General features: G+C 45.9%; 1 protein-coding gene across 3 annotated transcripts in view; it reads right to left on the minus strand.

The window, feature by feature from the left end:
* LOC124250083 (liver carboxylesterase-like) overlaps nt 1–15,766 on the minus strand; it is a 31,660-nt gene extending 15,894 nt beyond the window's left edge. For 2 of the 3 annotated variants that reach the window (XM_046681838.1, XM_046681836.1), the window contains exons 1-6: nt 15,640–15,764; nt 12,650–12,857; nt 9,117–9,261; nt 6,000–6,133; nt 3,122–3,275; nt 1,330–1,434 (exon numbers count right to left, since the gene is read on the minus strand). In XM_046681838.1, the coding sequence (XP_046537794.1) occupies nt 1,330–1,434; nt 3,122–3,275; nt 6,000–6,133; nt 9,117–9,261; nt 12,650–12,857; nt 15,640–15,691 (798 nt within the window). In that variant the 5' untranslated portion in view covers nt 15,692–15,764. Of the gene's footprint in view, nt 1–1,329; nt 1,435–3,121; nt 3,276–5,999; nt 6,134–9,116; nt 9,262–12,649; nt 12,858–15,639 lie in introns of all 3 variants that reach the window. The other variant, XM_046681837.1, reaches the window with a different exon arrangement.
* Between the last annotated feature and the right edge of the window lie 10,878 nt (nt 15,767–26,644).

The following is a 26,644-nucleotide window of genomic DNA, read 5'->3' on the forward strand; positions in this document are numbered from 1 at the left end:
GGCTGCAGCCCCCACCACTCCACGAAAGCAGCTCTCACAGCCCTACGTAAACGCCCCACATCACCGACTCCAGTGGGCTCTCCTCAGCAGAGCCTCCTGTGGCTCACTCTTCCTTGGCTTCCTAACAGTCTCCAGATAAAGACAAAGTCCTCACCAGGGTCCTGTGCAGCACAGCCCCCGCAATGTCCCCATCCTCAGCTCACTCCAGGTTCCCTCTGCTCTGGTCACATAAGCCTTTCTCATTCTCTCTTACTTGTGATACTTCCTCCTGCCACGGGACATTTGCACACATTGTTCCCTCTTCCTGAAATATTCTTTTCTCACCAAGTAAATTACTGCTTATTTTTATGATCTCAACTCATTCACCATCTTTTCAGGGAAGATTTTCCTGATACCCTCCCCCTATACACTGGACTAACTGCTCCTTTTGGATTCTGTTATGACATCAGGTATCTCTCATTTATTGCTCCTGTCAGAGTTGACATTTTAGGTTTATTTTGGTTATGTCTTCATTAATTTGTGCCCTTCATTAGAATGGAAGCTTCCTAAGGTTGCTAGATATTGCGTACATCAAAATTATTCATTGATGGGGGCCGGCCCGGTGGCGCAGAGGTTAAGTGAGCATGTTCCGCTTTAGCGTCCCTGGGTTCACAGTTTCGGATCCCAGGTGCAGACATGGCACTGTGTGGCAAGCCATGCTGTGGCAGGCGTCCCACATATAAAGTAGAGGAAGATGAGCATGGATGTTGGCTGAGGGCCAGTCTTCCTCAACAAAAAGAGGAGGATAGGCAGCAGATGTTAGCTCAGGGCTAATCTTTCTCAAAAAAAAAAATTATTCATTGATGAATAAATGGATCAATGAATGAATTTTTCCCCATCACAAGGAAACACCTGCAGTCACAGGCCTCAGTGAGGACCACTCCAGGCTCACATGCTGCAAGTGGATTCACCAGAACTCAAACCCTGAGAAACACAACAAATGGTGACAGTCCACTGCCCACCGTCTGGCCTGGCACCCCACTTTGGCACACTTTGGGAAATGTGGTTCATGGACAGTGCTCTGAGCTGGCAGTCCAGAATCGTGAGCTTGAGTCCCAGCTCTGCCCCCATCACTCTCTGACCTTGGCCAGCTGCTTCCACTCTCTGCCCGAGTATGCTCAGCTGGATAACTGGGAGGTTGGCTGAGGTGTCTCCTTGCCCTTCCCTCACAGCCATTCTCACTACTGTGATGCTTTGAGGGTCTCAGCTGGATCACATAGCAAGACAGACCCCTGAAGACTCCAGGAGAGCAGAGCTAAGGGTGCAGGGGTGTCCCAGTGTGAGACTCACCTGAGCCGCGGCCTTCGAGTCCTTCTGGACCAGGCCAGCAGTGAAGGCCACGCCACTCTCAGAGATGGCCCGGTGGAAGAGGTTCTTGGCCAGTGGAGATAACACCTGGGAGGAAAGTGGAGATGTAGAGAGTTTACGCTCACAGGAGGGGTCTTGAAGAGCTAGTCTCATCCACAGCTCTGCCCTGGCCCCTCCCCTGGAGACCCTGGGGCTCAGTGGACATGACAGGTCCTGGCCTGGCCTGTTCCCCAGGCTGACCCCAGGACCCGGTTCTCCAAGAAAACCTCCCTCAGCTGGAGCCAGCCAGGAGCACAGAGCGAGGGACAGAACAGGATGTGTGCGGCATGCGTGCTAATTAAAACAATCAAAAGTATCTGAAAGATGCTTAGGAATTCCTAACAACACTTTAAAGACACGGTTCTGATTCTGCATTTCCATTACTCAGAATATATCCTTAGAAAAATGACCACGGAGGCACACAACGATTTCTACGAATGCTCGTGCTGTTTATAAAAGTAAAGTAGAAAATATCATAAGTTTTCAATATTATGAGATTTGGTAAATATGCTATTTTTCATTCTTACCATGGAATACTACATTATTATAAAAAATAAAATTATGGAGGAGTGCTTAATGTTTAGGGAAATATTAATGTTCTCTTAAAATGCTAAGGAAGATTTTTTGTTTAAAAAATCCTAGATGGACAGATAGATAGACAGACAGACAGACAGCTGGTAGTTAGACAGATAGAGGGATAGGTAGATAGAAAGATAGATGGATAGGGTGCGTCATGGTAAAAGCCTAGAAAAATACATGTCAAAATGTTTGTGGTGGGTATCCCTGGGTAATGGGATTTTGTATGACTTTTTTCTTCTTTAAGGTTATTTGTACTTTTCCTTTTTTTCCATTCGATAAAATATAAAAACATTTATCCCTGAGTATTTAACTCTGAAATCAATCCATGTTGTAAAAGTACAGTAACAGTCAGCCGGCCTCCTGGCATAGTGGTCAAATTCACACATTCTGCTCTGCAGCACGGGGTTCACAGGATCACAGGATCAGATTCTGGGTGTGGAGCTACACACTATTCCTCAAGCCATGCTGTGGCAGTGTCCCATACAGAAAATAGAGGAAGATTGGCAAAGATCTTAGCTCAGGGACAATCTCCTTCACCAAAAAACAAACAGTAATAGTGCTGACCCTCTGCTCACCTGTGAGGCAGCTGGAGGATTCCTTACAGCTCCTAGCACCTTCTAATCTGATTTTCCACCATTGCTTCCCCCAGCCCCATTGCCACTAGCAAGACATCCTAGAGACTGCTGCCTTCCCTCTTGGGCATGCACAAACATTCAGACCATCTCAGAGGAGGCCCCTGACCTGATCTTTGTGCCCATGTCCCCTTGGCATGTATATGGCTATAAGCCAAACCATGACACTCTGCCCAAGCTTTAAGGTTGCCTGCTCTTATTCATAATGTATAACCACCCCTATATCCCAAGAGAAGTGAGATGAGTCCTAATGGGAAAATGATTAGGAAGGAGCGAGAGAGCGCAACCAAGTTAGAAAATGAGAAATGTTGCAGCTGTGACTGAATATTCTTATGGCGCCAGGATGCTAGGTGAGCTCTGAGCTTCCTGGGGGCCAAGGAGAGTTGGGCTATTAGCTTTCCACCATTTGTTGCTGTGCAGGGTGGGGTCAGCCTTGAATCTAGGTCCTGTAAATAAAGGTGCCCATGGCTAAACTGGTCTCCAAGAGTCCTATCAGGAGCCACATCAGGGTCAGGAACACTTACAAGAACAGAGACACTTTCACCTCCTGCTGACTCTCCAAAGATCGTCACGGAGCCTGGGTCCCCTCCAAAGTTGGCGATGTTCTCCTGGACCCAGCGCAGTGCGGCCACCTGGTCCAAGTGACCCCAGTTTCCTGGGCTGTGCTCGTCCCCTGTGCTGTGAGTAAGAGAACAGGATAGGGTGGAAGAAGAGACATCAAGGCAGGGCTCTCAGAACCACAGACGGGGTTAGGGGATCTAGGTGAGCCTTCTGGAGTAAGACGGGGCTTCCACAGCCCTGACACAAGTGTCTCCACCTGCCTTCTTCTCCTGTGGCATTGTTCTGCTGTGAGTTCTACATTCCTTTATCTGGCATTTATCTGGCATCTGCTATGACCAAACACTGTTCTAAGAGCCAGGAGCACATCTGAGAACAAAACAAGCAAACCTCTGACCACACAGAGCTCACATTACAGATCATAAACAAATAAACAGATAGGCATAGAGTATAATGTCAGGTAGTTAAAGTGCTTTTAGGAGAAATAAAATCTGGTAAAAGGAAAGGCAGAGGTGGGGCAGTAGGATTCTATTCGAGATCACATGACTAGGAAAGGCCTCTTGGAAGCTGTGGCATTTGAGAGGAAACTTGAGTGAATGAGCACAGGAGCTTTGCAAACATCCAAAGAAGAGAATTCCAGGTGGAAGAAATGGCAAATGCAAAGGCTCCAGGGTCCAGTGAACAAAGTATGATTGCAGGACACACAGCTAGAGAGGGTCCTGTGGGCCTTGGTAAGGACCTCAATGTCATTGTAAGTAAGGAGGGAAGTCACTGCAAGGCAAGGACATGACTCCATCTATGCCTTAAATGATCACTCTGGCTACTGTGCAGATCAGACAGAGTATAAAAGTAGCAGGATTATTAAAGTGGAGGTTGTTACAATAATCCAGGTGAGAGGCACAGAGGGCTTAGATTAGGGTAGGTGAAAGGGAGGAGATGAGAAGTGGCTGGATTCTGAATTAATCTTAAAGATGGAAGCAAGAGGATTTTCTAATCCACTGGATGTGGGATATGAGAAAAAGACAAGAGTCAAGGCTGACCACATGGTCTTTATCTTGAGCAAGCAGAAGCGGAGCAGGAGGCACTGTGGGGAAAGGAGGAGTATTTTGGGGGAGGGGCAGTGTGTGTCAAGGCTTTAGTTTGTCCCAGTGAAGTGTGAGGTGCCCTTTAGACGTCCAGTGGGCATAGAAGGAGATAGTTAATCATGTGCATCTGCGTTTCAAAGGAGAAAGTGGGGCTAAAACAAGGAGCTGTGAAGGCGCCCCCTGAGATCACTCAGGCAGTAGTGGACATGGAGAGGGGGCCAAACGCTGAGGCTGTAGGAGGGGGAGGAGGAGGCTCCAGTGAAGCGGCTGACCAGGATTAGTCTGTGAGGTAGGAGGTGGCTATGAGCCGAGAGAAGGCAGCATTTCAAAAAGGAGTGAACGGTCGTGTATGGATGCTGTCAAGTTGGTATGTGGATATTTACCAAGTTTGGGCCAAGAGCTGGTAGGTCATTGGTGACCTCGACCAGAACAGTCAGGTGGCGTGGTCGGAGTGAAAACCTGATTGACATAGGTTAAAGGAGAGACTGGGAGGAGAGGAATTGGGAAGAACTAATGTAGCAGTTTGACTGTAACGGGGAGCAGAGAAACTCGACATGGCTGAAAGAGCAGGTGATACATTCTGAGTCATGACTCACCTAGGATACCCCTCCTCCAGCTCCATAGCTGTTTTCAGTGAGGAGTCCACCCCTCCCTCGGCCCACCCATTAGCCATCTCAGGGTCAGAGTTCCTGGGGCTGGTACGTTTACAAAATGCTCCTAATACTAGTAACTGTCCTGCAGGAAACGCGGTTCCTGCTTCCATGAGGACTCAAGGGAGAACACTCTAGCCTTGACTCATGTGTGCACCAAATGCAGAAGGAAATGGAATGAGTGGACCTGATGTTCCTAGGAGGGCTTTACTGAGCTCAGATGATGCAACAATCTCCCAGCTCCAGCCACCCATTCCTTCACCCACAAGCATTCACTGAGCTCCCAACATGAGTCTGCTCCCTCCTTACTTTCCTATGAGGTAAGATGTGTAAGCCTATAACTGCTGTGCTGATGCTAACTGTCACTTTACAGGTTGCAATGTACTGGGGCAGCACAGGTGAAAAGGAGATGAGTATTTCTGAGGAGGTAACATGAGTTATGCAGCCCTGGTGGTCTAGGGGTTAAGATTCAGTACTGTCACCGTTGCATCCCAGGTTTGTTTGCTCATCAGGGAAATACTCCACTAGTCTGTTAGTTGCCATAATGTGGCGGCTGCATGTTGCTGTGATGCTAAAGCTATACTACCAGTACTTCAAATACCAGTGGGGTCACCCATGCTGGACAGGTTTCAACAGAGATTCCAGACCAAATCATGCCAGGAAGAGGGACCTAGCCACCAACTTAAGAAAAAATTGGCCATGAAAACCTCATAAATAGCAGCAGAGCATTGTCTGATAGAGCGCCAGAAGATGAGAGTATGATGCAAAAATATCAGGCAGCTTCTGTCTCTTCCTTACATGGTCACTAGGAGACAGAATCGACTCAACAGCACTAACAACAAACATTTGAGTAGGATCTTACAGGATGAATAAAAGTTTGAAAGAATAGATATTCAAGGCAGATGGAACATCATATGCAAAAGCTCAGAAGCAAGTGGACCAGAGTGTCTGGGGAATGAGAAGGGAGGTGTAGCTCAGTTATGAAGGGACTTGGGTGCCTCACTAGGGAATTTAGTAAAGATCCGCTTGAAGGCTGACATGACCCGAGTGGGACCCTACCCTCCTTGCTTTGGGGGCCAATGCACAGTGAGGAGAGTCCAATATCCTACCTGAAGAATCCCCAGATGCCCAGGCGGTACTGAATGGTCACCACCACCATGTTTTCATGGGCAGAGAGGGCCAGCCCATCATAGGTTGATGCTCCACCTATCATCAGACCACCTCCGTGGATCCACACCATCACCTGGACAGGGAGGAAGCGATAACACTGGTTACAGGAAGCAGATCTGAGAAAGACCTCAAGATGTCATCTGGTTTGGAAACCCATCTCTTAGCCATGACTCAAGAAGGCCATTACCCAAAAGCCACCAGTGTCCCCCAAAGTTACAGCATTCTGTTGCTCTCTGCCCCCACTGTCCCAGCTGGGGTCCAGGCCACTACCCCAATCAATGCATGCTGGCTGGCCCTGCCTGTTTTCCCAGCCTCAGTGCCACCTTCTACAAGGGCTCTTCATGCTCAGAATACCATCATGGGAACAGTCAAGGTTATAGGTGTCATTTTCTCCCCAACACTCCCATCACCCTCGTCCGTGGACCCCTCCCTCAGCTCAGCATACTCTGCATGCCACAGCCCTTGTGTTTCGGCTTCATCTTAGTTACCTCTTATGCAGTGAATTAAACTTCTCTCATGCGTGAATGATTATCTCAAGAAGCGCACATGCCCTGAGTGGTGTGTCTTCCTGATATGCCTTCCTTCTTCCTCCTCCTGATTCCTCTGCATCCCCAAATCCCATCAATCCTCCAAAGCCCAGCCTAAAAGCCACCTCCTCTGAGAAGTTCTCAGTCATTTGACTAACATGATCTGAGAAACTACTATGTGCCAGGGACCGTAATAAGAATTACGGATGAGAGTGGACAAAACAATTCATGACTCATGGCTCTTGCATTTAAGAGCTCACATAGCAAGGAAGTGAGAGTAGCTAAAATAATAATATTATAATAATTTTGTTCTTTAACAAAAAAGAACTCATAGCACAAACTATGTGCCAAGTACTGTACTTAGCATTTAAAATTAAACCAGCCTAAAGTAGGAATTACTATTCTCCCATTTAACACACAGGAAAACTGAGACACTTAACCTGCCCAAGGTTGGGCAGCCTGTAAGTGGTGGAAGCAGGACTTGAACCCAGGCAGTGTGGCTCCAGAGTCCACATGTTAAGTCACTGCAGCCAATGTCCAGGGTGCAGTAGGTCGGCTGTTAGGGAAGGAGGAAGATCTTCCCTTCAGCTCTAAGCAACATGTCAGGAGCACTGTTCTGTGTACCTGGCCAGGCACTGAGTTAAAGCCTGATAGTCATCGTTGAATCCTCATATGTGATTATTCTCCTTTTGAGGAAACAGAGCCAGGTGTCTCAGCTAGTAAAAGGCAGAACCGGGATTTCAGCGGAGACTTTAGTTCCAGAAACTGTGTCCATAGCTAGAGGTCTCCTGCCTGCAGGTTCCCAGAGGCCCTGTTCCTCCCACACCTCTGATCGCCGCCTGCCTCCAGGTGGAGGGGCTGAGTCTGAGTCATCTCTGAGTGAAGGCTGAGAAAGGGTCGGGGCAGCAGAGATTTGCTGAAGTTAGTGTCCGTCTGTGCAGCCCAGATGGTAAGACCCGCAAAGGCAGGGGCTGCTTGGTAATTGTATCATGTTCCTCCTTTCTGCTAAGAAGTCTAGCTCTGTATATGGGGCACTGAGTACGTCATAGAATAATCAATGAATGAATGAAAGAATGAGTGAGTCTTTGTTCCAACCTCTTTGAGCCAAGCATGTGCAGTGCCACTTCTAGTCACAAGTTCATAGATGCCTCCTCCACTCCTAGGCATCATGCCAGATGTGTTCTGGGAGATTCCAGGGTGCTCACACCCCTACCTTTTCCACCCCAGGGACCCCCTTCTTTTCCAGAACCCCTCTCCCACCATCCAGCCTGAGTCTGGAAGGCTCCCTCATCTCTGGGCCTCCCTTTATTCAGGAAATGCTGACTCACTGGGTCATCACCCTGTGCCAAATTCTGCTAGGGAGGGAAGTAGGCTACAACAAAGTCCCAGAGAGCTGGCCAAGGAAAGTGCTTCTTGGATTGATCCGTGTTGTGTTCTCCACACTTTTATCAGGAGACACTGTGAGGCAGGTTTCTTTGTGTGCTGAGGAAAGTTCACACACAGGCTTGATTTCCTAGTCTGTGCCAAAAAGCACTGGTTTGAAAATCAGAAGACAACCGTTCTCATCCTGCCAACCCTACTGTGTGACCTCTCCTTCTCCTCTCTGGGCCTCAGTTCTCTCTCTGTAAAGTACAGGTTGGGTTGTTGGCTTATCACTATGATTACTTCAGCTCTGACCTTGTTGGAAATTATATATAAGCTGCTCTGGGTGTCAGATTCCTAACGTAGCAACCAAGAGTAATCATTCTTCTTCTTCTGTTAGTGTAAGAGAACCTGGACAATGGACAATGGACATTACAGATGTACAGCAAACTCCCCAAAAGATCCTATGTCTGTGACTAGGGATAACTGAGGTTGAAGGGGAGGAGAACATGCCACCCCTAAATATGCCATTTTGGTATACTGATTATTTGAAATTAAATTTACTTTAGAAAATTTCTTAGAAAACAGCCAGTGCAAGGACACTCTAACCCTTTTTGTTTCCTGAAAGCAGGGATGAGTCTCCCATGTGAAGGGTAATCTCCCTACATCTGGAAAGGAAAAGGCATCCTTATCACCAGAGATGAGGAAGTCAAGGCCGAGAAGGCTGTAGAAACAACCTTCGTTACTTCGTCTTTAACTTTCCCCTCCAACCCAAACCCCTTTGCTGCTAAATCTTCATAAATGTTTCTTTGTCTAAAATGTATAAATTCTGCTTGCTTTGGTCGCTTCTTCAATACTCAAATTTTGATAAGCTGCTGTACGTACCAAATTAAATTTGTTTTCCTTCTGTTAATCTGTCTTATGTCAATTTAATTATTAGGCCAGCCAAAGAACCTAGAAGGGAAGACGGGAAAAGCTTTCATCCCTTGCGGTTTCCTGTGATCATGTGGTCTGGCTGTGGTGGGTAAAGAAAGCCCTGGGGCCCCTGAAATAGCCATGGTTGGTGGTGCCCCCACCCAAAATTTCCTTTGTCCTCTTCCAGTCTCCACCAGAAGATCCTGGAGGGCTGGAACTCACCAGCCTTGATCAGTGGTTCCCACTACTTACCGGCAGCCTGCTTTTCTTTGTCAAGTCAGCAGGAGTATAAATATTTAGGTAAAGACAGTCTTCAGAAATCTGGACAGAAATGTTCTCCTTTCTGTTGGTAAAGAGGTCTGAGAGCATCTGCCCTGCCACTGTGTCCTGGGAGCACCTGGGAGGGGAGAAGGAAGAACTCCTGAGTCAGTCAGAGCTGAGCAAGGAGACGTCTCCTACGGTCAGGCTGAGCCTTGAACCGGGAGTATTAGGCATGTATTAATGTTGTTCTTACCAGACTTGAGATGCTGGAATGACAAGGAAGGTAACTGAGGATCAGGGTGGGGGGCCCTGGGGCACACTAGGTTCTTCCACAAGTGTGTATAGTAAGGAGGCCTGTCACCTGTCCCCTTCCCAGAGCTTTCAGGATGCCCTGGGTCAAGGAGAGGAGGCCGCCTCTACACCTGGGAGAGGACCATTTCCTGCAGGCTCTTGACACAGCCTAGCTCTCCCCTGGGCTCTGTATGGTGGGCTGCAGGGTGACCATGTTCCTCCACTAGGTAAACCAGGTGTTCTAGTGCCAGGAGACTTCCATAAACCATGAGAAGTCACTCAAGTGGCAGACATTCAGGGCGTACAACATGTCAGGAGAAATATTTGTGGGACAACATTAAAGGAACTGTGTTCTAGTCCTGTGTTAGCCATTAATGAGCTTGGTGACCTTGGTTGAATTCCTTCCCTGCTCTAATCCTCAATCTTCAGATCTAAGAGAAGGGAGAGATTTCTTTAAGGGCCTTGCAGCCCTGACATACTAAGGTTCTACCAACATCCAGCCCAGACAAGCACTAATGGTTGCCCTAATAACAGACCATGAAGATCCAGCATAGATTATAATTGGTAATATTTCCTGAGTCCTCCCAGCACGTCAGGTGTGTACTCCTTTTGTATTAACTCATCTACTCCTCAAGCAGCCCCGTGACATGGCTTCTATTATTACCCAGATGTTATAGAGAAGACAATTGAAGGACAGACAGGTTAGAAATCCTTTGTTTACACAGACATAAAGATCCATACTATGGAGTGCTTGTATTTCCAAGGACATTAAAATCAACATTTCTGAATCTCAATGCAAGCAGAAGGCAGATGTCACCGCCCCCAGTGTGCAGATGAGGTGGCTGAGGCACTAAGGTGCCTGGATGACGCAGCTGTCAGGAGTCAGAGTCAGGCCTGAAAAGATGACTTCCTGATCTCCATCCCGGAGGAAGATTTCTGGGATCACTAAGAGCAAGGGGCATAATATTCATAAAGTGAAAAAATCAAATGTCAAAAAAGCAGAAAACACTTCAACATCACTGGTATTCAAATGAATGCAAAATAAATAGCAAAACTATACATACATATTATTATGATGATAATAATTACTATTTTGTCTATCCACTAGCCAAAATACATTTTTTAAAAACCCCAAGTATTGCCAAAGGTCCAGGGAAAGGAGGTTTTCCTACATTAATGAAAGGAGTGTAGTTGGAACAGTTCTTGGGGGGAATTTTTAAAAAGGTGCATATTCTTTGACTCAGAAATTAATTTCTTGGAACTTCTCCAAAAATATTGTGAGTGTGCATAAAGATTTGACTATGGGTTGTTCATGCTATGTATATTATCAAAAACATTAAGAACAACCGTGACCCCAAATAAGAGATCAGGTAAATAAATGATGATTCAATACCCAACGTAACACAGCTATTAAATGTCAGGCTGTGATATTTAACGACATAGAACGATGTTCAGGATAGACTGATAAGTGAGCAAAAGAGGCATCCAAACTATCTGCATAGTGTGATGGGATACTGTGATTTATAATAAGAAACATCTATTTGTTCTTCATGCAGTTTCTGGCACAGGGCTTCTAAAACCTTGGAATTTCCTAAGAGATGAGAGCCATAAAGGTGTGTTTATCATATTAATGAGGTGACTTTTGGACCTCAGCTAAGGATGTGGGCTGGTTGCCAGGAAACAAACCAGTGATTAGAGGCTTAGAAAATTCAGTCCCACTCACCTAATCTCTAGAGAAGGGAGAGGTGCTGGGTGTTGGATCAATGTTCAATGGCCAAAGATTTAATCAATCATGCCTATGTAAGGACGCATCCGTAAAAAAACAAATGGACAAGGGCTCAGAGAGCATCCGGGTTGGTGAACCAGAACGCCTCCCACTGCCGCTTTGCCAGACCCAAACTTCATGAGAACAGAAGCTGCTTTCTTCACAGCCTCACCCTAGGAATCTCTTCATCTACTGTTGATTCATATCCTTTAAAATCCTTCAGAAACCATTAATCTAGTGACTAAATCAGTTTCCTGAGGTCTGTGAACCATTATAGAAAATTAATGGAACATAAGGAGGGTGTCATGAGAATGTCTGATTTATAGCTGGTCAATCGGAAGCACAGATAACAACGTGGACCCTTACTGGGCATCTGAAGTAGAGGGCAATCCTATGGGACTGAGTTCTTAACCGGTGGCATCTGATACTACCTCCTGGTAAATGGTGTCTGAATTGAGTTGAATTGGAGGATACCCAGTTAGTGTGAAAAAGAAACACAAATGTTAAATTTGGTACAGAATATTGGGTGGTTCTATTTTTAAGAGAGAAAACATTGCAACACGTGAAAGTCTGGAAAACAGAACCTAAAACACAAGCCACTGTTCTCTCCAGTGGTAAATTCATAAAAGATTTTCACTTTCTTACTTTTCCTTACCTGTGCATCCTCACATTTCTGTAATAAGAATGTATTACACTTACAATCAAGAAACAAAAACAGTGAATATAACTTTTAAAGGAAGGGGAGAAGAGTAGAGAAGAGGAAAAAGGAAAGAAATGAAAAGAAGGCAAGAGGTGGGAACCTGGAGATTCAGAGAAATGCCTTGCTGAGAAGAATAAGGGCTAAATGGATGCATGGAGGCCTGAGGGTGGCTGAGGGGCTCTTTTGCCCAACATGGCCAGCATGACTAGGACACATCCACCATTCCTCTGCTCATGTCTAGGTGGCTAAACACACCTGGGAGATGAGAACTTGCCTGGTCAACATCCCAAAGCACTCCCCACCCACACACTGCCTGGCTCACCCTACTTGCCAACTATAGCAATGTTCAAGACAGGAGAATAAACAGAGCCGTTACACCTGATCGACTTCACCTGTTCACCTTTTAATTTTTTTTCCAAAGCTCTTATCAAATATTCTAACATATGACATAGTTCACTTATTAATTTGCATGTTATTTATTATCTGTCTCCTCTCCGAGAATGCAAGGTCCATGAAGACAGGATCTTGGTTCTGTTCGCTAATGGATCCCAAGACCTCAAACATGCCTGGCACACAGTAGGTGCTCAACAACCATGTGTTGAATACAGGGCTCTAGAATGCTCTGAGAGTTCTGGAGTATCTCTAAGGATCTACAATGTCTTCAGGATTCCAGAACAAAGTATGAGCCACTCGGAGGATGGCCTTGGCTCCTTCCTGCATTACTTTGAGGCACACACCCACTGAAAGATGCCAAAGCCCCCGGCTTACATGGGAGGGTAGGAGGTGGTGTTCTTCACGAAGGGCCATGGGTCTGCAGGCTGCGGCGGAGCAAACCTCAGGGATCCCAGGGGGGGCTTGGCAAAAGGGACCCCCAGGAAAACGGCCACGGGCTGTGCAAATCCTTCCAGGCTGACGTGCTTCCCCAGGACCTTGCCCTGCGCGGTGTCCACCACAGGCGGCGAGGATGGGTGCCCTGCTGGACAGCGAGAGGAAAAGAGGATATGTCAGCAGTGAAAGGTTTGACCTGGATTCTGGGAGTCTTGCCACTTTCAGCTTGTGACCTTGAATGAGTCACCTCAACTCTCTAGGCCTCAGTCTCTTCTTATGTAAAAGGGAGAGGAGGTCAACTGTCCTTCCTAACTCCCAGGACTGTCTTAAGGAGCAAATTGGACATGGAGGTAAAACGGCATCAAGTGAGAAGGAAATGCAAGAAGGAGAGCTGCTGGGAGTGAAGCAGACATTGGGGTTGCACTCTCACGAGCCCTGGAGACAGTTATCCACGAGGATCCTGGCGCTGAGCTGCGTGCTGGATGGGAGGATGGACAAGAGGCGGCCCCTCTTCTCAGAAGCTCTGAGCCTTGTGGGGAGAATGAGCCACATACACGCTCGACCCTACTGCTGGGGAGAAAGTGGTCAGCGTCCTGAGAGAAGTACCAGTAAGGTCCTACAGGAGTTAGAAGATGGAGTGAGGCCTTCTGATAGGTGTCATCATGGAGGCTGTCACCTTGGAGCCTGGGACTAGCAGTCGAGGAGGGCTGAGCAATTGGAGATGGGAGAGGGGTATAAAGGTATAGAGAATGTGCCGAGGCGAGGCTCTGAGACAGCAAAAGGCAAGGCCTGCCCGAGGAAGAGTGATGGCCCATGTGAGGCAGACGGAGTCTATGGGAGAGGAAAATAATCCTGGGGTGAGAAAGGTCATGTGTGGGAGGGCCTCAAATGCCAGGCTAATGTTTTGGGCTTTGTTGTGGGTAAATGAGCAGGAATGAACTGTTAGAGTACGGGAGAGTGACACCATCAGCTTGAAGAGGATTCTTCTGGCAGCTCTGAGCAGGGTCTTCCAGAGGGGCTGAGACTGGGGTCAGATCCCCGTCTGTTCCGTTCTTGTGGAGCAGACAGCTCTTCCTCGCTGAGCTGAAGTTCCTCCCCTGAAGCTTCCACATCAGCCCTGCTTCTACCTGCTGTGGCCCGGCCTGAGCTCCCATGTGGCAGCGGCCTTGCAGACCCCTGAGCCTGCCCATCCCTCAGGCCGTCTCTTGTCCATCCTCACATGGTTCCAGCATTCCTCGTAGGAAATGTTGTCTAGCCTCTCGTCCTCCCAACTGCTTTCCTTTAGGTGTACACAAAAGGGCAGCATCTCCCTCAAAGTGTGTGGCCACAGCAGAAAGAATAACCCAGACTTGCTCTTAAAGAAGAATATCCAGTGCTAACCTTCAGGAGAGATGAAGTGGACAGAACCAGATGCCGAGGGTGACAAAGTGGGCGATGGGGTGAGAGGCATCAGCCATAGTGTTAAGAGCAGCAGTTACCACGTGTGTTATAGGTAATATTTGTGTACTAGCACTTCCTTTGTGCCGGATCTGTATTCCAGGTCAGCTAAATTAATCTTCACAAGTGCCTTGCTAGGTAGGTGTTCATATATCCCATTTACAAATGAGGAAGCTGAGGAAATGCATGCTGCCATTATAGACTTTCTGAAGATCGAATTGAGATGGACTTGCCAGGAGATGACCATTGGTAAAGGAATTATCCCTCCCAATTTAGCTCTTACTCTGCCCTGACACTCACTCCCAGGCCTCTCATGGTGTCACTCCACCAGAATGAACGTAAAATCCAGATGGCGCCTACTCTGTCAGGACATTACTGGACAAAGCACTGATCCTGGATTCAGGAGAAACACATAGATTCTGAGTGTGATTTTCCAGTTGACCTTGGACAAGTACATTTCCCTGTCTGATTCTCTTTTTCTCCATCTATCAAATGGCACAAGATGTATTCTGAGGACCCTTGCTGCACCCTTGTATTAACCATGTCTTTATGCTCTGTATTTGGTGCTTTGATATCAGGGGCCTTGCTGACACTGGAGGGACTTCCAGGCCTCTATCATCCTGCCCTAACCACTCCAGGGCCACTTACCTGACAACTGTGGACCGCCCCCTGGCCCCAGAGCAGTTTGTTTAGTTTGCAAATCCTAAACATGCTTATGCTGCCTCACCCCTTCCTTCTCACAGCAAGCAGGACAAAAACTCTTGCCCACAATTCCTCCTCCTCCCTCTGTCTCCTGACCCTCCAGGTGCTTCACCTTGTGCTGGCATTCCACCTCACCTTGGGAATTGTGTGTAAAAAACTTCTTTTCAATGGCAGTCGGCTCCTTGTCTGTTGATCTTACCATACCTTAAATTTCTATCTATACACTATATTTCAAAACCACCACTTCAGTTATTAATCTTTATTTTGCACTCTCTCTCCTCATAACAGAAAATATGCTCTTTAGAAACAATGTATTTCATCCTCCCAACAGCTCAGTGAGGTAGGTACTGTCCTCATCCCCATTTTAGAGAGAGAAAGTGAGGCACAGAAAAGTGAAGTAACTTAGCTAAGGATAAACAGCTAGTTAAGGGCTGAGCTGGGTCTCCAACCCGCACTCTTCTTCCCCAGAGTTGAGATTTATTTTCTGCTAAGTCACTCTCCATGATTTGGCCATATCTGGACAAATCTCAAGGGGAAATAAACTGAGTTCTTCAAAGTCCTCATCTGGAGGCATGAGGTTAGCCGGTACCCTCCTGCGTGCGGCATTGGCAGCTGAAGTTGGGTGTTTATCCTCCCCTGGATGGGACTGTCTGGGCCGGGCGCCCCACATCCGGAGGGCAGCAGCTGTGGAACCGGAGCTGTCACGCCTTTGTCCTGTATGTGTGTCCCTCACCTCACCCCTGGACCAGCATTTCCAATGTGCCCCCCATCTGTATTTCAGACGGACTCACCCCAGACTGTAGAAGTGGCCAAGGAGACCAGGACCAGAGCGAAGAGCCACATCGTGGAAGGAAGGACAGCAGCTCCTGGGCCTGCAGGACTCAGCGCTGCTGGAAGGGGCTATGCAGTCAGCCCCAGAGCCCTTCCCTGCCCTGCCCCTCAATTCCCTCCCTCCCAGCCAATGGCCTAATCAGGCAGAAAACTCTCCCCCTTCAAAGATCAGTCAGGGCCTTTTCAGAACCTCTAAGCAACGCCTCCCAGAGTGTACCCTCTTTCATCAAAACGGCACAGAGTAAACTCTCTGATTACAGATAGCCATAGATTGGTTAAACAACTTGTTACATAAGAGTTTCTGCCTTCCTGGACTTTAAGCTCAGTGGACTGTAAGCTTCCCAAAGGCAGACACAAGCAACAGATGCTTTTGGACAAGGGGAGAGTTTGGTTTGGGCTCCCAGAACAACTTGAAAAGTTTCAGAGCAACTCCCAGTCCTGCAGTTGCTCAGATGGGGAACTGAGGACCAATCTCTTAGCTTCCCTGGGCTTCTATTTCATAGAGCTCTATGCTGTTCAGTTTGGAAGCATCTTAAATTGCATCCAGCCTCCCTTCTGATGCCCAATTAACTTTACAATGTTCCTGCCAGGTGACTGAGCTTCCTGCCATAAACCTCCAGGCTCAGGGAACTCGCTAGCTCTAGAGGCAGGGATCTTTGGACAGATTGTTCTTACGGCAACAAACTGCATCCCTCCCTGTCCCTGGCTCTATTCATCTGTTCATCCATCCATCCATCCATCCATCCATCCTTCTATTTGTTCATTATTCTGCTTATTCATTCTCCAAATGCCTGACACTGTGCTAGGTGTTATAAATACAAGGATGAATTCCAGACATGTTCCATCTCCTCAAGAAGCTCCCTGTGTATAGATAAGACAGATAGGGTGTGTGTGTGGGGTGGGGGGGTGAATTGCTGTGCAATCTGAAAGGTCCAAAATGGATAAAAAGTGCCCTGGGTACCCCTGGAAGAGTGTCCTTTACCTGCTGGGGGGACGAGGAACATGCTCAAAGCCTGTTTCATAGGATCATTAAATGTCCCACAACAGGGAACCAGTTATAGACACTCTGGTACAGCTGGCTAAGGAAACGCTATCCATTCACTCAAAGTAGTGATGCCCAAAGCTATTTATTGGCAAGGAAAGACAGCCATGATGTATTGTGAAGGGAAAAAAGGACTATAAGACAATTATGGCTGCTCTTTTGAAACAGTGTGGCACTTTCTCAAAAAGATTAAATGTAAAGTTACCGTATTTTCTAGCATTCACTCCTAGGTAATTACCCAAGGTAAATGAAAACACATTCCTACAAAAACTTGTACACAAATAGCAGCATTATTCTTAATAACGGAAAGTGGAAACAACCCGTATGTCCATCAACTGATGAATGGACGGACAAAATGTGATCTATCCAAAGAATGCAACATTATTCAGCCATAAAAAGAAACGAAGTACGGATACTTCTTACAACAAGAATCTTTTCCTTCATCACAAGGTTGAATTTTGGAAACATTATGGTAATGAAAGGAACCAGACAAAAAAGGCCACATATTGTATGCTTCTATGTGTAAGAAATGTCCAGAATAAGCAAATCCACAGGGACAGAAAGGAGGTTAGCCATTACCAGGGGCGGGGGGAGGAGGGAAGGTAAATGACTGATAAAGGGTATGAGGTTTCTTTTTGGAGTGATAGACATGTTCTGGGATTAGATAGTGGTGATGATTACACAACTTTGTGCATATACTAAAACCAATGCTGAATTTTATGGTACATGAATTGTATTTCAATAAAATAATTATTTTTTAAAAATCTAGTTATGTATAATATTCCACTTCAGTAAAAATATATATCTTTTTTTGCATAGGAAAAATTCTGAAAGATTATTCATGTAATTAGTATTTCCATAGCCATTTCCTGGCTATAGTATTTTGAGTGTTTATACTCATTTGAAAACTTTTATTCATTCAGACATTCATTTGAGTGTGTGGCAAACACTGTGCTGAGTGTCTTGTTTGCAGGATCTCACTTAGTTCTCAAAATAACCCTGTGAATTGATATTATTATCTCCTCGGGCTCACGTGGTCAGGAACTGGCCCACAGTCACACATAAAGTACGAGTAAGAGCTGAGGATTGAATAAATCTGCATAACATTACGGGCCATACTCTCAACCACGCAGCTGTGGTGTCAAAACTTTTTGACAAACCGACTTTCTGATGCCCTAAGCACATGATTGTTTCCCCTGTGGATGAACTCAGGTCATCTCTCTCTTCTAGGATCTCCGCCACCTCTATCCCTTCAAAGTGCCATGTCTTCCTGGGTCCTCAGGCTGCCTGGAAGGCTGTTTGGAACCAGGAGTGCTGGGGTTCCTGGGAGAGGTGGTGACCAGGTGGTGGAGGGCTTGCTGTGATGGCTCACACTTCACGGTTCCCTCTCCCAGTGTGGACTTGTCACTGAGAAAATGCTGCCCATCCGGGAACGCATGCCCCAGGCCCCCTACATTAACTGGAGTCATGAGATCCGTTCTTGCCAATGGGGAAGGGGCAGATGTGAAGCAGGGCTGTCTCCAGGCCGGCGCAGGAAAGAGGCAGCTGTGCCTTCTCCACCCTCACACTGTTTTCTCAGTGTCATTGGCAAGCCTACCTGTGTCCAGGCCAGACCAATATTGACATCAGGGAAAACTGGGCAACCAGCAGCATAAAGCACATGACAACCCCAGAAGGAACCCACGGGTTCTTGGCCAAGGCTGTAGGTTATAGCTGAATGAAGCTTCTGGAGACACAAATTCCAAAAGGGATGCTCACTTATACTAATCCTAGACACTGTGGCAGGCCAGAGAGGAAGCCCTGTGGTGGGGTGAGGACTCTGTGACAGCATTAGAGTCAGTCCCCAGAGCTCATTGCTTCTATAAAGATTGACCTAGGCTGTGTTCTTCCCTTTTATCCAGGAAAGAAACACAGGTAACAAAGAGCAACCTAATGAAGAGCACCCCTGTCTCTATCCACATGGGACAATCTAGGTGGTTCTCACAAGTAGACACCAAGGCTGTCTCTAATCACTTAGCATATAACACACACACACACACACACACACACACACCTGTTAAAACATAACCATCCTACCTTTTTCCCTCTTCAGCTGGCCTTTGCAACCTGGGCACACAGCCCTGGCTCATAGTCTAAGATTGTAGGGTGCTGACTCAGCACAATATAAAAGGCAGGGGTGAATTATTTTCCCAACCCCACTGTTCAATCACATGCCCACTTGTGACACCTGCCAATCCTGCAAACAGAGGGAGCCACTCCCAGAAGTTGCTATGTCTAGCTACAGCCTGGAAGGCCATTCCTGGCTCATGATGACTCCGCAGAAGTGATAGGAGAGGCTGGAGTGCATGAAACCTCGTGAAGACCTCAGTTTTGCTTTACGTGTGTAATCTCTCTGGGTCACATCATCTGTATGCAATACAGCTCTTCTTGTTTCAGTGGCAGTTGATTGGGATTATCGTTTTTGCCTTGGGGAACTCCCTGAGGTTTCCCATGTGGAATTAGATGAAGAGTAAAATCCTAGAAACTGGCCTTAACTCCTAAGTGGTCGGGCAGGTCTTAGGAGAGAAGACACCTGTGGGGGATCCACATTAGCCCCCCAAACCTCTCCATCTCCATCAATTCACTCAATAGATATGGGAAGCACACACTAGAAGAAGCACTGAACTAGTATGAGAACCTCTTCTACTGCGCCCTTCACTTGACCTTATCTATTAATCGTGGGATTAATCAGGCAGAACCTTCATGTTAGAGAACACTGCACTGGGCGACCAGAGGTCAGGGAACCCCACTGGGTGACTTTCAGGGATCCTTTCTGGAAATGAGGAGGTGAGAGGCAGGGGTGGCTATGGGTGCGGTGACCTCTCATGCACCATCCCACCTGGATCAATATTCTGTGAATCTAGCATCCCATCACATTTTCCAAAGCAGCCTAGACACAAGCAGTGTTTCTGGAACCTCAGTTATTTTCATAATAATGTCATGTTTCTGGACGTTATTTGATGTTACTTTGTTTTTGTGCATTATTTTGACGTTATTTCTGATGTTCTTTGCTTCTCATAATAACATCATAATTTTTTGTCATATCAACATACCATCTATACTATTATTAGCAGTTTTCCATTTCCTAAACAGTTTAATACATTTTAATTGAAAACAATCATTCAAAAAGGAAATTTTACATCATTTCCACAAACGGAAGACTTCTACAACTTACCATGAATTAAAGGTAAGCATGGAAAATGTGTCATTGTATTTTTAGAAATTAAAATGAGGGTAAAAATCAGATGTGTATAAGGAAACAGCAGCAATAATACCTTCAATCTATTTACAAATGTGTACACCCAAAAATAAGTTACTCAATAGGAAAAGAGGACCATTGACAGACAGTTATTAACATAAGGGCAGAAACAACCTAGTCCAGCATCATGACCACTAGACAGGTGACCAGGCCTTGGCTAACTCGAGGGTCATTTTATTGCAGCCATTTCCTTGAGCTTCAGGGAACTTCTTCCTTTTGATACTCAGATAACTGGGGAGAACTCACATCTCGTTCCCAATCTCAAGCCCTACAATGCTGTATTGTGAGCAGGGGGTCAGATTCCCAAAGGTCAATCTGGTCCTAGGACTGAGTGAGGGAGAGCACCTGTGGGAAGTTTTGACCTGAGAGTGGGTCCCAGAGGGGAGCACTACCCCATGGGCATAACTGGTCATCTTGCACAGCACTAGCAACTGGCGGTCAGGTCATCTGCATCAGGCGATCACATGGGGCTGCCTAGTTTAGCTCCTGCTGAGTAAGAACGTATTGTGAGAGTAGGGTAAACTATGGGAGCAAATGGGCCCAGAATTTCAGGAGCTTATTTCCTGCTTAGGTAAAGAACTGGCGTGCTGTTCAGGTCAACAAAGTGGCTGTCCTCCACATGGTCATTCAAGGATCTAACCAGGGGTCAGCAAACTTATTCTGTAAAGGGCCAGATGGTAAATATCTTAGGCTTGGGGTTCAGATGGTCTCTGCGGCAACTTCTCAATTCTGCTGTAGTAGCAAAAGCAGCATAGACAATACCTGGGCAAACAGAAGGTGGGCCAGATTTGGCTCATAGGCCATAGTTTGCCAGCCTGTGACCTAGACTATGATGGCTTTGGCATCTTTAACTTATGGTTTCTAACAGTTTCATGGGTGTCAATTCCAGTCAGCTAGAGAGAGGAGGAGCATAAGGAAGTGAACATGGTCAGGGGCAGGCATTTTGAACCAGACGTGAATCTGGCAATCCTCATTTCTGCTTACATTTCACTGGAAAGAACTTTGGCATATGACCAATCTAATTGCAAGGAAGGCTGGCATGTGTGCACCAAAGAAGGTAGGACAGAATTTAATGGACAGCTGGCAATTCCTGCCACAAATAATAAGTGATGGATTTGATATTAGGGATTTTTTTCTAATACACAGCAAAACAAATATGTAGCCATTATACAAACGCACTAAAGTTTCTTTGTATGCCATCTAAAATGATCTTGTTTAACTCTGGGAATAAGTGTACTACACTCAGGTGAACGCTGAGCTTTTGCATTTCTTTGATTTAAATTCCAATAGCCTGATTTTAAATCCAGTCCTTGCTTCCTAGTCCTAACTATAAAGGTTTCCTGCAGGTTTTTATGAATAAAAAAGGTAAATGGGTGAATTAGAAAGATATATTAAAATTTAGGCCCAGAAACGTTAAGATTGAATCATATTCTGGAAAGGTCTCAGTCACCTCAAATTACTGTTATATTTTATTATAGACATTTGGGGAATACAGTGACCTTAACTAGACAGGTGTTTTGTGCGTTTTCTTACCCAGAAAGTTTATAAATATTAGCGCCCTAAACTCTCTGTTACTTCTCCTGATTATACTGGGCATTAACAGGGGAGCAGGATCTGGAAGCACAGAGAAGACAGGACATTAGCAGTGCTGCAAGGTGGGTTTGTGAGCTCCTTGGGGAGGTCGTTTGGGTTGGATGGGTGAGTAGAGGAGTGAGGGCTTGAGTGCCAAATGAAGGAAAGCTGGCTTTCATCTCGGACAATGGGGAGCCATTGAAAGGCTTTAATGAAGGGAATGTCGAGATAAAAAGGGCATTTCTTTTCTTTATTTTCCTGCCTTATCTCCCCAAATCCCCCGGCATATAGTTGTATATCTTAGTAGCGGGTCCTTCTAGTTGTGGCAAGAGGGACGATGCCCCAACATGGCATGATGAGCGGTGCTATGTCCGCGCCCAGGATCCGAACCAGCAAAACCCCGGGCTGCCACAGTGGAGTGCGAGAACTTAACCACTCGGCCATGACGCCAGTCCCTAAAAGGACATTTCTGAAAGTAGAATCTGTCAGTAGCACGCAAGCCATTGGAGAGGACAAGAGGATAACTCTGAAAAGGAACCTCCTGGGCACTCACTGGCAGAGAGGAAGGTGAGCTCTCCTTTCCAAAAATGGCTAAGCTCTCTGCCTGGGAAAGCTTGGCTTTTTGGTTCCCACAGGCCTCAGCAAGAATAATGACATAAGTGTCTCCAAAGTGCTGGACTGCACTAAGTTTGCCGGATCACAGGATCTATCGATGCTATTCTCAGTTCTCACTTTAGAAGGTCATGGAAACCATGGGGAAGTTGTAACCCTCTGAGATCCCCCAAACCATTGTCTGTTCTGTCCTACTCGTCCTTCTATGCAAGCAGGTCGGGAGCACATTGGTGTTGGGCACAAGAGTGTGTGTGGGACAATGAGTCAGTCCACTGTCCCCCAATCCCGTTACCCAGGTTCCAAGAGCCTTTCAACCTCATGCATACAAAATGTCGTTTCAATATACTAATAAGCATGAACATTAACTCGTGAAAATTAAAACCACACACTCAAATTGCCCCTATGAAATTGGCAAGGATTTGTATCCTTATTATTTTAGTGGTTGTGCCAAGTATTGGAAAGATATGGAAAAACAGGAACTTATACAGCTGGTGTGAGAGATAAATTAGTGCAAGTATGCTTGGGGGGCAATTTAGCAAAACATATCCGAATACAGTCATCCCTGGATATCCATGAGGGATTGGTTCCAGGACTCGCTGTGGATATCAAAATCCATGGATGCTCACGTCCTTTAGTAGGCCCTCTGTATCCACTGTTGTGGATCATAAATATAGTACACAATCCGCAGTTAGTCGAATCCGTGGGTGTGGAATCCATGGATACGGAAGACTGACTCTATCGATGACCGTTGTCCCAGCGATGGTCTCTCTAGGAATAACTCTGACGTATGTGTATCAAACGGTTCACCTCAGTGATACTGACAGTAGTAAGAACTATGAAACAACCTAGTGAGTGACAACAGTAAACGGTTAAATAATTTACTAAGTATTCCTGCTCTGGGATGTTATGCAGCTGTCAAAAAGTAGAAACACATGTAAACGTGTTTTTAAATGTTCATTTAAAAAGCAGTTGGCCATTTCCTATTAAAGAAGAACGATCAGAACTTGCATTTATTTTCACTCTCTCCCCAAATTCATCTAAAAGGATAGTAAAATAGAGTCTTTAAAGGCACAAGCTCACAGGGACAAACAGAATGGAAGCATTTTGGAAGCTGGAAGCTGGACGAGCAATGACGACCGCTTTCTGAGCAGGGAAAGTAACAGTCAAGGCACAGGGAGGAGGGAACCCACACACACATGGATTCAAGGCAGAGGCAGCAGAAAACTCTCTGGATTGAGAGCTACCTGGTACCTGTGGAAGTGGGGTGCAGGCATCCCTCACCAACGCACACGGCGTGGGCAGCTCTCCCCTCTGAGACCCACCCCCAGGCCACAGTCCCCACAGGTGCTCTGCCTCTGCCAGGCCTGGAACTGGAGTGAATCTGGGGAATCTGATCACCCGATTACAGCAGAGCGTCCGAAGGGCCTTGGTAAAATCAACATAAGTGATTTCTGTTCAGAGATCTGAGTGTCAAAAACGAGTTCCCTGAAGGTCAAGAAAATGGCTGCAGTGACAGTGACCCTTGATGAAACCAGTGCCTGGCCACCTAACTAGTGGTCATGATGGTGGACAAGGTTGTTTCTGCCCTTGTATTACTAACTGACCGTCAATGGTCCCCTTTTCCCATTCAGTAACTTATTTTCAGAAATGCAATTTTGTAAATCAATTGTTGCACATAGTAAAACTAAACAAAGAAATGTACAGTAATTAATAAGGATAAAAGTGTAGAGACTTTCAGAAAATACCAAATGTTGACGACAATAGAGAACAGCTGGAAATCTCTTAGTATGCTGAGAGGAGGACAAGGTGAGACAACCACCTTGGAAAACTTTTTGGAGTGTCTACTATAAAGTTGACACATGCAACCCCTGTGATACAGCAAAGCCACTTGTAAGTAAATTTGCCAGAGAAATGCATGCACATAGTCACTAAAAGACATGTTCTAGAACATTCAAGGAAACTCTATTCGTACAAACCTGAAACTGGAAACTATCCAAGTGCCCAACAGCAGTAGAATGGATAAATGATGTCACATTCACACAAATAATGACTATGCAGCAATGATAAAGAACAAACTACAAGCACATACTGTATGGATGAGCGTCATAAACACGATGTTGAGAGAAAGAAGCTGCACAAAAGAGTACATGACTCTGTTTCTATGAAGTACAACACCTAGAAAACGGAAATATGCTGCTAGGTGTCAGGATCGTGGTTACCATTGTGGGTGATGGGGCAGGAAGAGGGGTGGTGGGCATGGCCTGGAACTGAGCTCAGGATGGAATCTGGAATGCTCATCATAGTCTGTGTCTTGATCTGGATGCTGCTATACAGGTATGATCAGTTAGGGGACATTCATCAAGACAATATATATTATATATGTATATTTATAGAATATATACACATATACACTTTTTTGTATGTGTATTATATTCACTTTAAAAACTCAAAAATTTGTACCATGTCTTAAGAACCTATTACCTAATAGAAGAGAGAAGATTGATATAGGCAAAATTACTAAGGACTATATCACTTATGGAAATAGAATAGAAAGCAAATAGTCAAATGTGCAATTATTTTAATCAGGACTTTATAACATGTGATACGTACATCATATTTAATCTTACCTAAAGCATATATTGAGTACGTTGACTCGCGCATATGAAAAGTCTAGGAGGTCAATAGAGACTCAAGGGTAGTCATATAAAGAGGTTCAGACAGGTAGATGATAGATAGATGAATGGATAGATAGATAGACAGACAGGTAGATAGATGGATACATAGATAGATCGATAGATAGATAGGTATATAGATAGGTAGATAGGTAGATAGATAGCTATAGACAGATAGTTGATAGATACATTAATGGCCAGTGGACAAGTGGTTGGTGGATGATGGATGGATGGATGGATGGACCGGCAGATATATAGATTGATAGCTAAATTCATCTTTTATCAATTATCCCCCTGTAAAGGAAGAAATCTGTTTCCTACAGGTCAAGGTTTAAAAGCTGCTCCTCTAGGCCTCCAGGGTGTCTCCAGAAACCTTGCCAATACCAACCACGATGCCAACTGGGCTGGGCCTCTCCCCACCACTGAATATTCATGGTCATGCTGCCACCACACCTCTCCTGGCCTTTATCCTCCTATCCATTCTTTATGCCGCATCTTGAGTTCTAGTTCATCCAGACAGACAGTAACCTCTTTGCCAACGCATTCCCTTTTACGGGCCAGGAAAGTGCCAAGTTAGGTTCTCTCCCCACCCCCCCTTCCCTGGGACTAACATGAGGCACACCCTTAACACAAACTTCCAGCAGAGCACAAGGGCCATGACCCAGTGGGTCTGTCTGAGCTGGGGGAAGGGAGGCTCACCCTGTAGATGTGTTACCTGGGGCTGCGCCAGGCAGGGCAGCTTCCCAGGTGCAGGGCCTCAGCCCGCCTCCCTCTCTCCCCACCTCTGCCCAGGGGAAGCCCCTGACTTGCAGCCAGGGCTACAGGCTGAGAGGGAGGAGAATTTGGCCTCGGGGTGGGGCAGGCAAATTAGGAAAGAAAAAGACTGCTGGCCCAACCTCTGTTCTGCCTGTGAGTTTAGTCATTTCAGTCAGAATTTCAGGTAATGGATTGTACGTTTCCCCTTTCCAGATGTTACAGGGAAAAGGGACAATGATGAATGGTACTGTTTGTAATTTAACTCTTTTGTATGGTTTTCTTTTCCTTCCTAGTTCTACAGTTTCACATCTTTAGCACCCTAGGAGCCTCAGACGGAGGTTTTTTTTCCATTTGTAATGCTGCCCTCTGCTGGACATTAGGACATTCACAGGCAAAGACTGATTTTGGGTATCTCCAAAGTTTTGTTTTTGTTTGATTTAGTGATTCAGGCCCAAGATTGTTTGAAAAGAAAAGAAGAAAGGATTTTCTGTTCAAAAGTAAATTGTTTACTTTATGATAGAAAATTAAATATTTTAGGTTTTACAGCGATGGAAAAGCAGAGGTGACTGAAATACATGCACCTGTGCTGCTGAGGAGGCTGAAGTGATGGGGCCCTTTAGAGAAGCGAATGTGTAGAACACAGGAGAGAATCTAAAAAGGCATGGACTTTGACCGGGCCATCTCCTCCTGCTAATCCAGATGCCAGAAATTGTTTTAAAAGTAGAAATACTCATTCCCAAACTTTCTCATCAAATTATGCCCATGAAAGTCCAGGAGCGGCTGGTGGCTAAAGAGATTGTGATGGATCCTCATCAGGCAGATGTGAAAGCTGATCTTCGGGAAGATCTCTAGCCTTGTGGAAAATGCATATGACATGCTGTGAATACTCAGCAGTTCTTAACCATGTGTGTGCACAGAACACTTAAAGTCTGAAATCAAAGATTTCCACGTCCCATCCAGGAGGATTCTACTTTGGTTGCACAGGAAAGTGGCCTGGGCATTGGAATTTAGGA

This window comes from Equus quagga, chromosome 13, assembly GCF_021613505.1.
Source record: "Equus quagga isolate Etosha38 chromosome 13, UCLA_HA_Equagga_1.0, whole genome shotgun sequence".
Taxonomy (NCBI): Eukaryota; Metazoa; Chordata; class Mammalia; order Perissodactyla; family Equidae; genus Equus; species Equus quagga.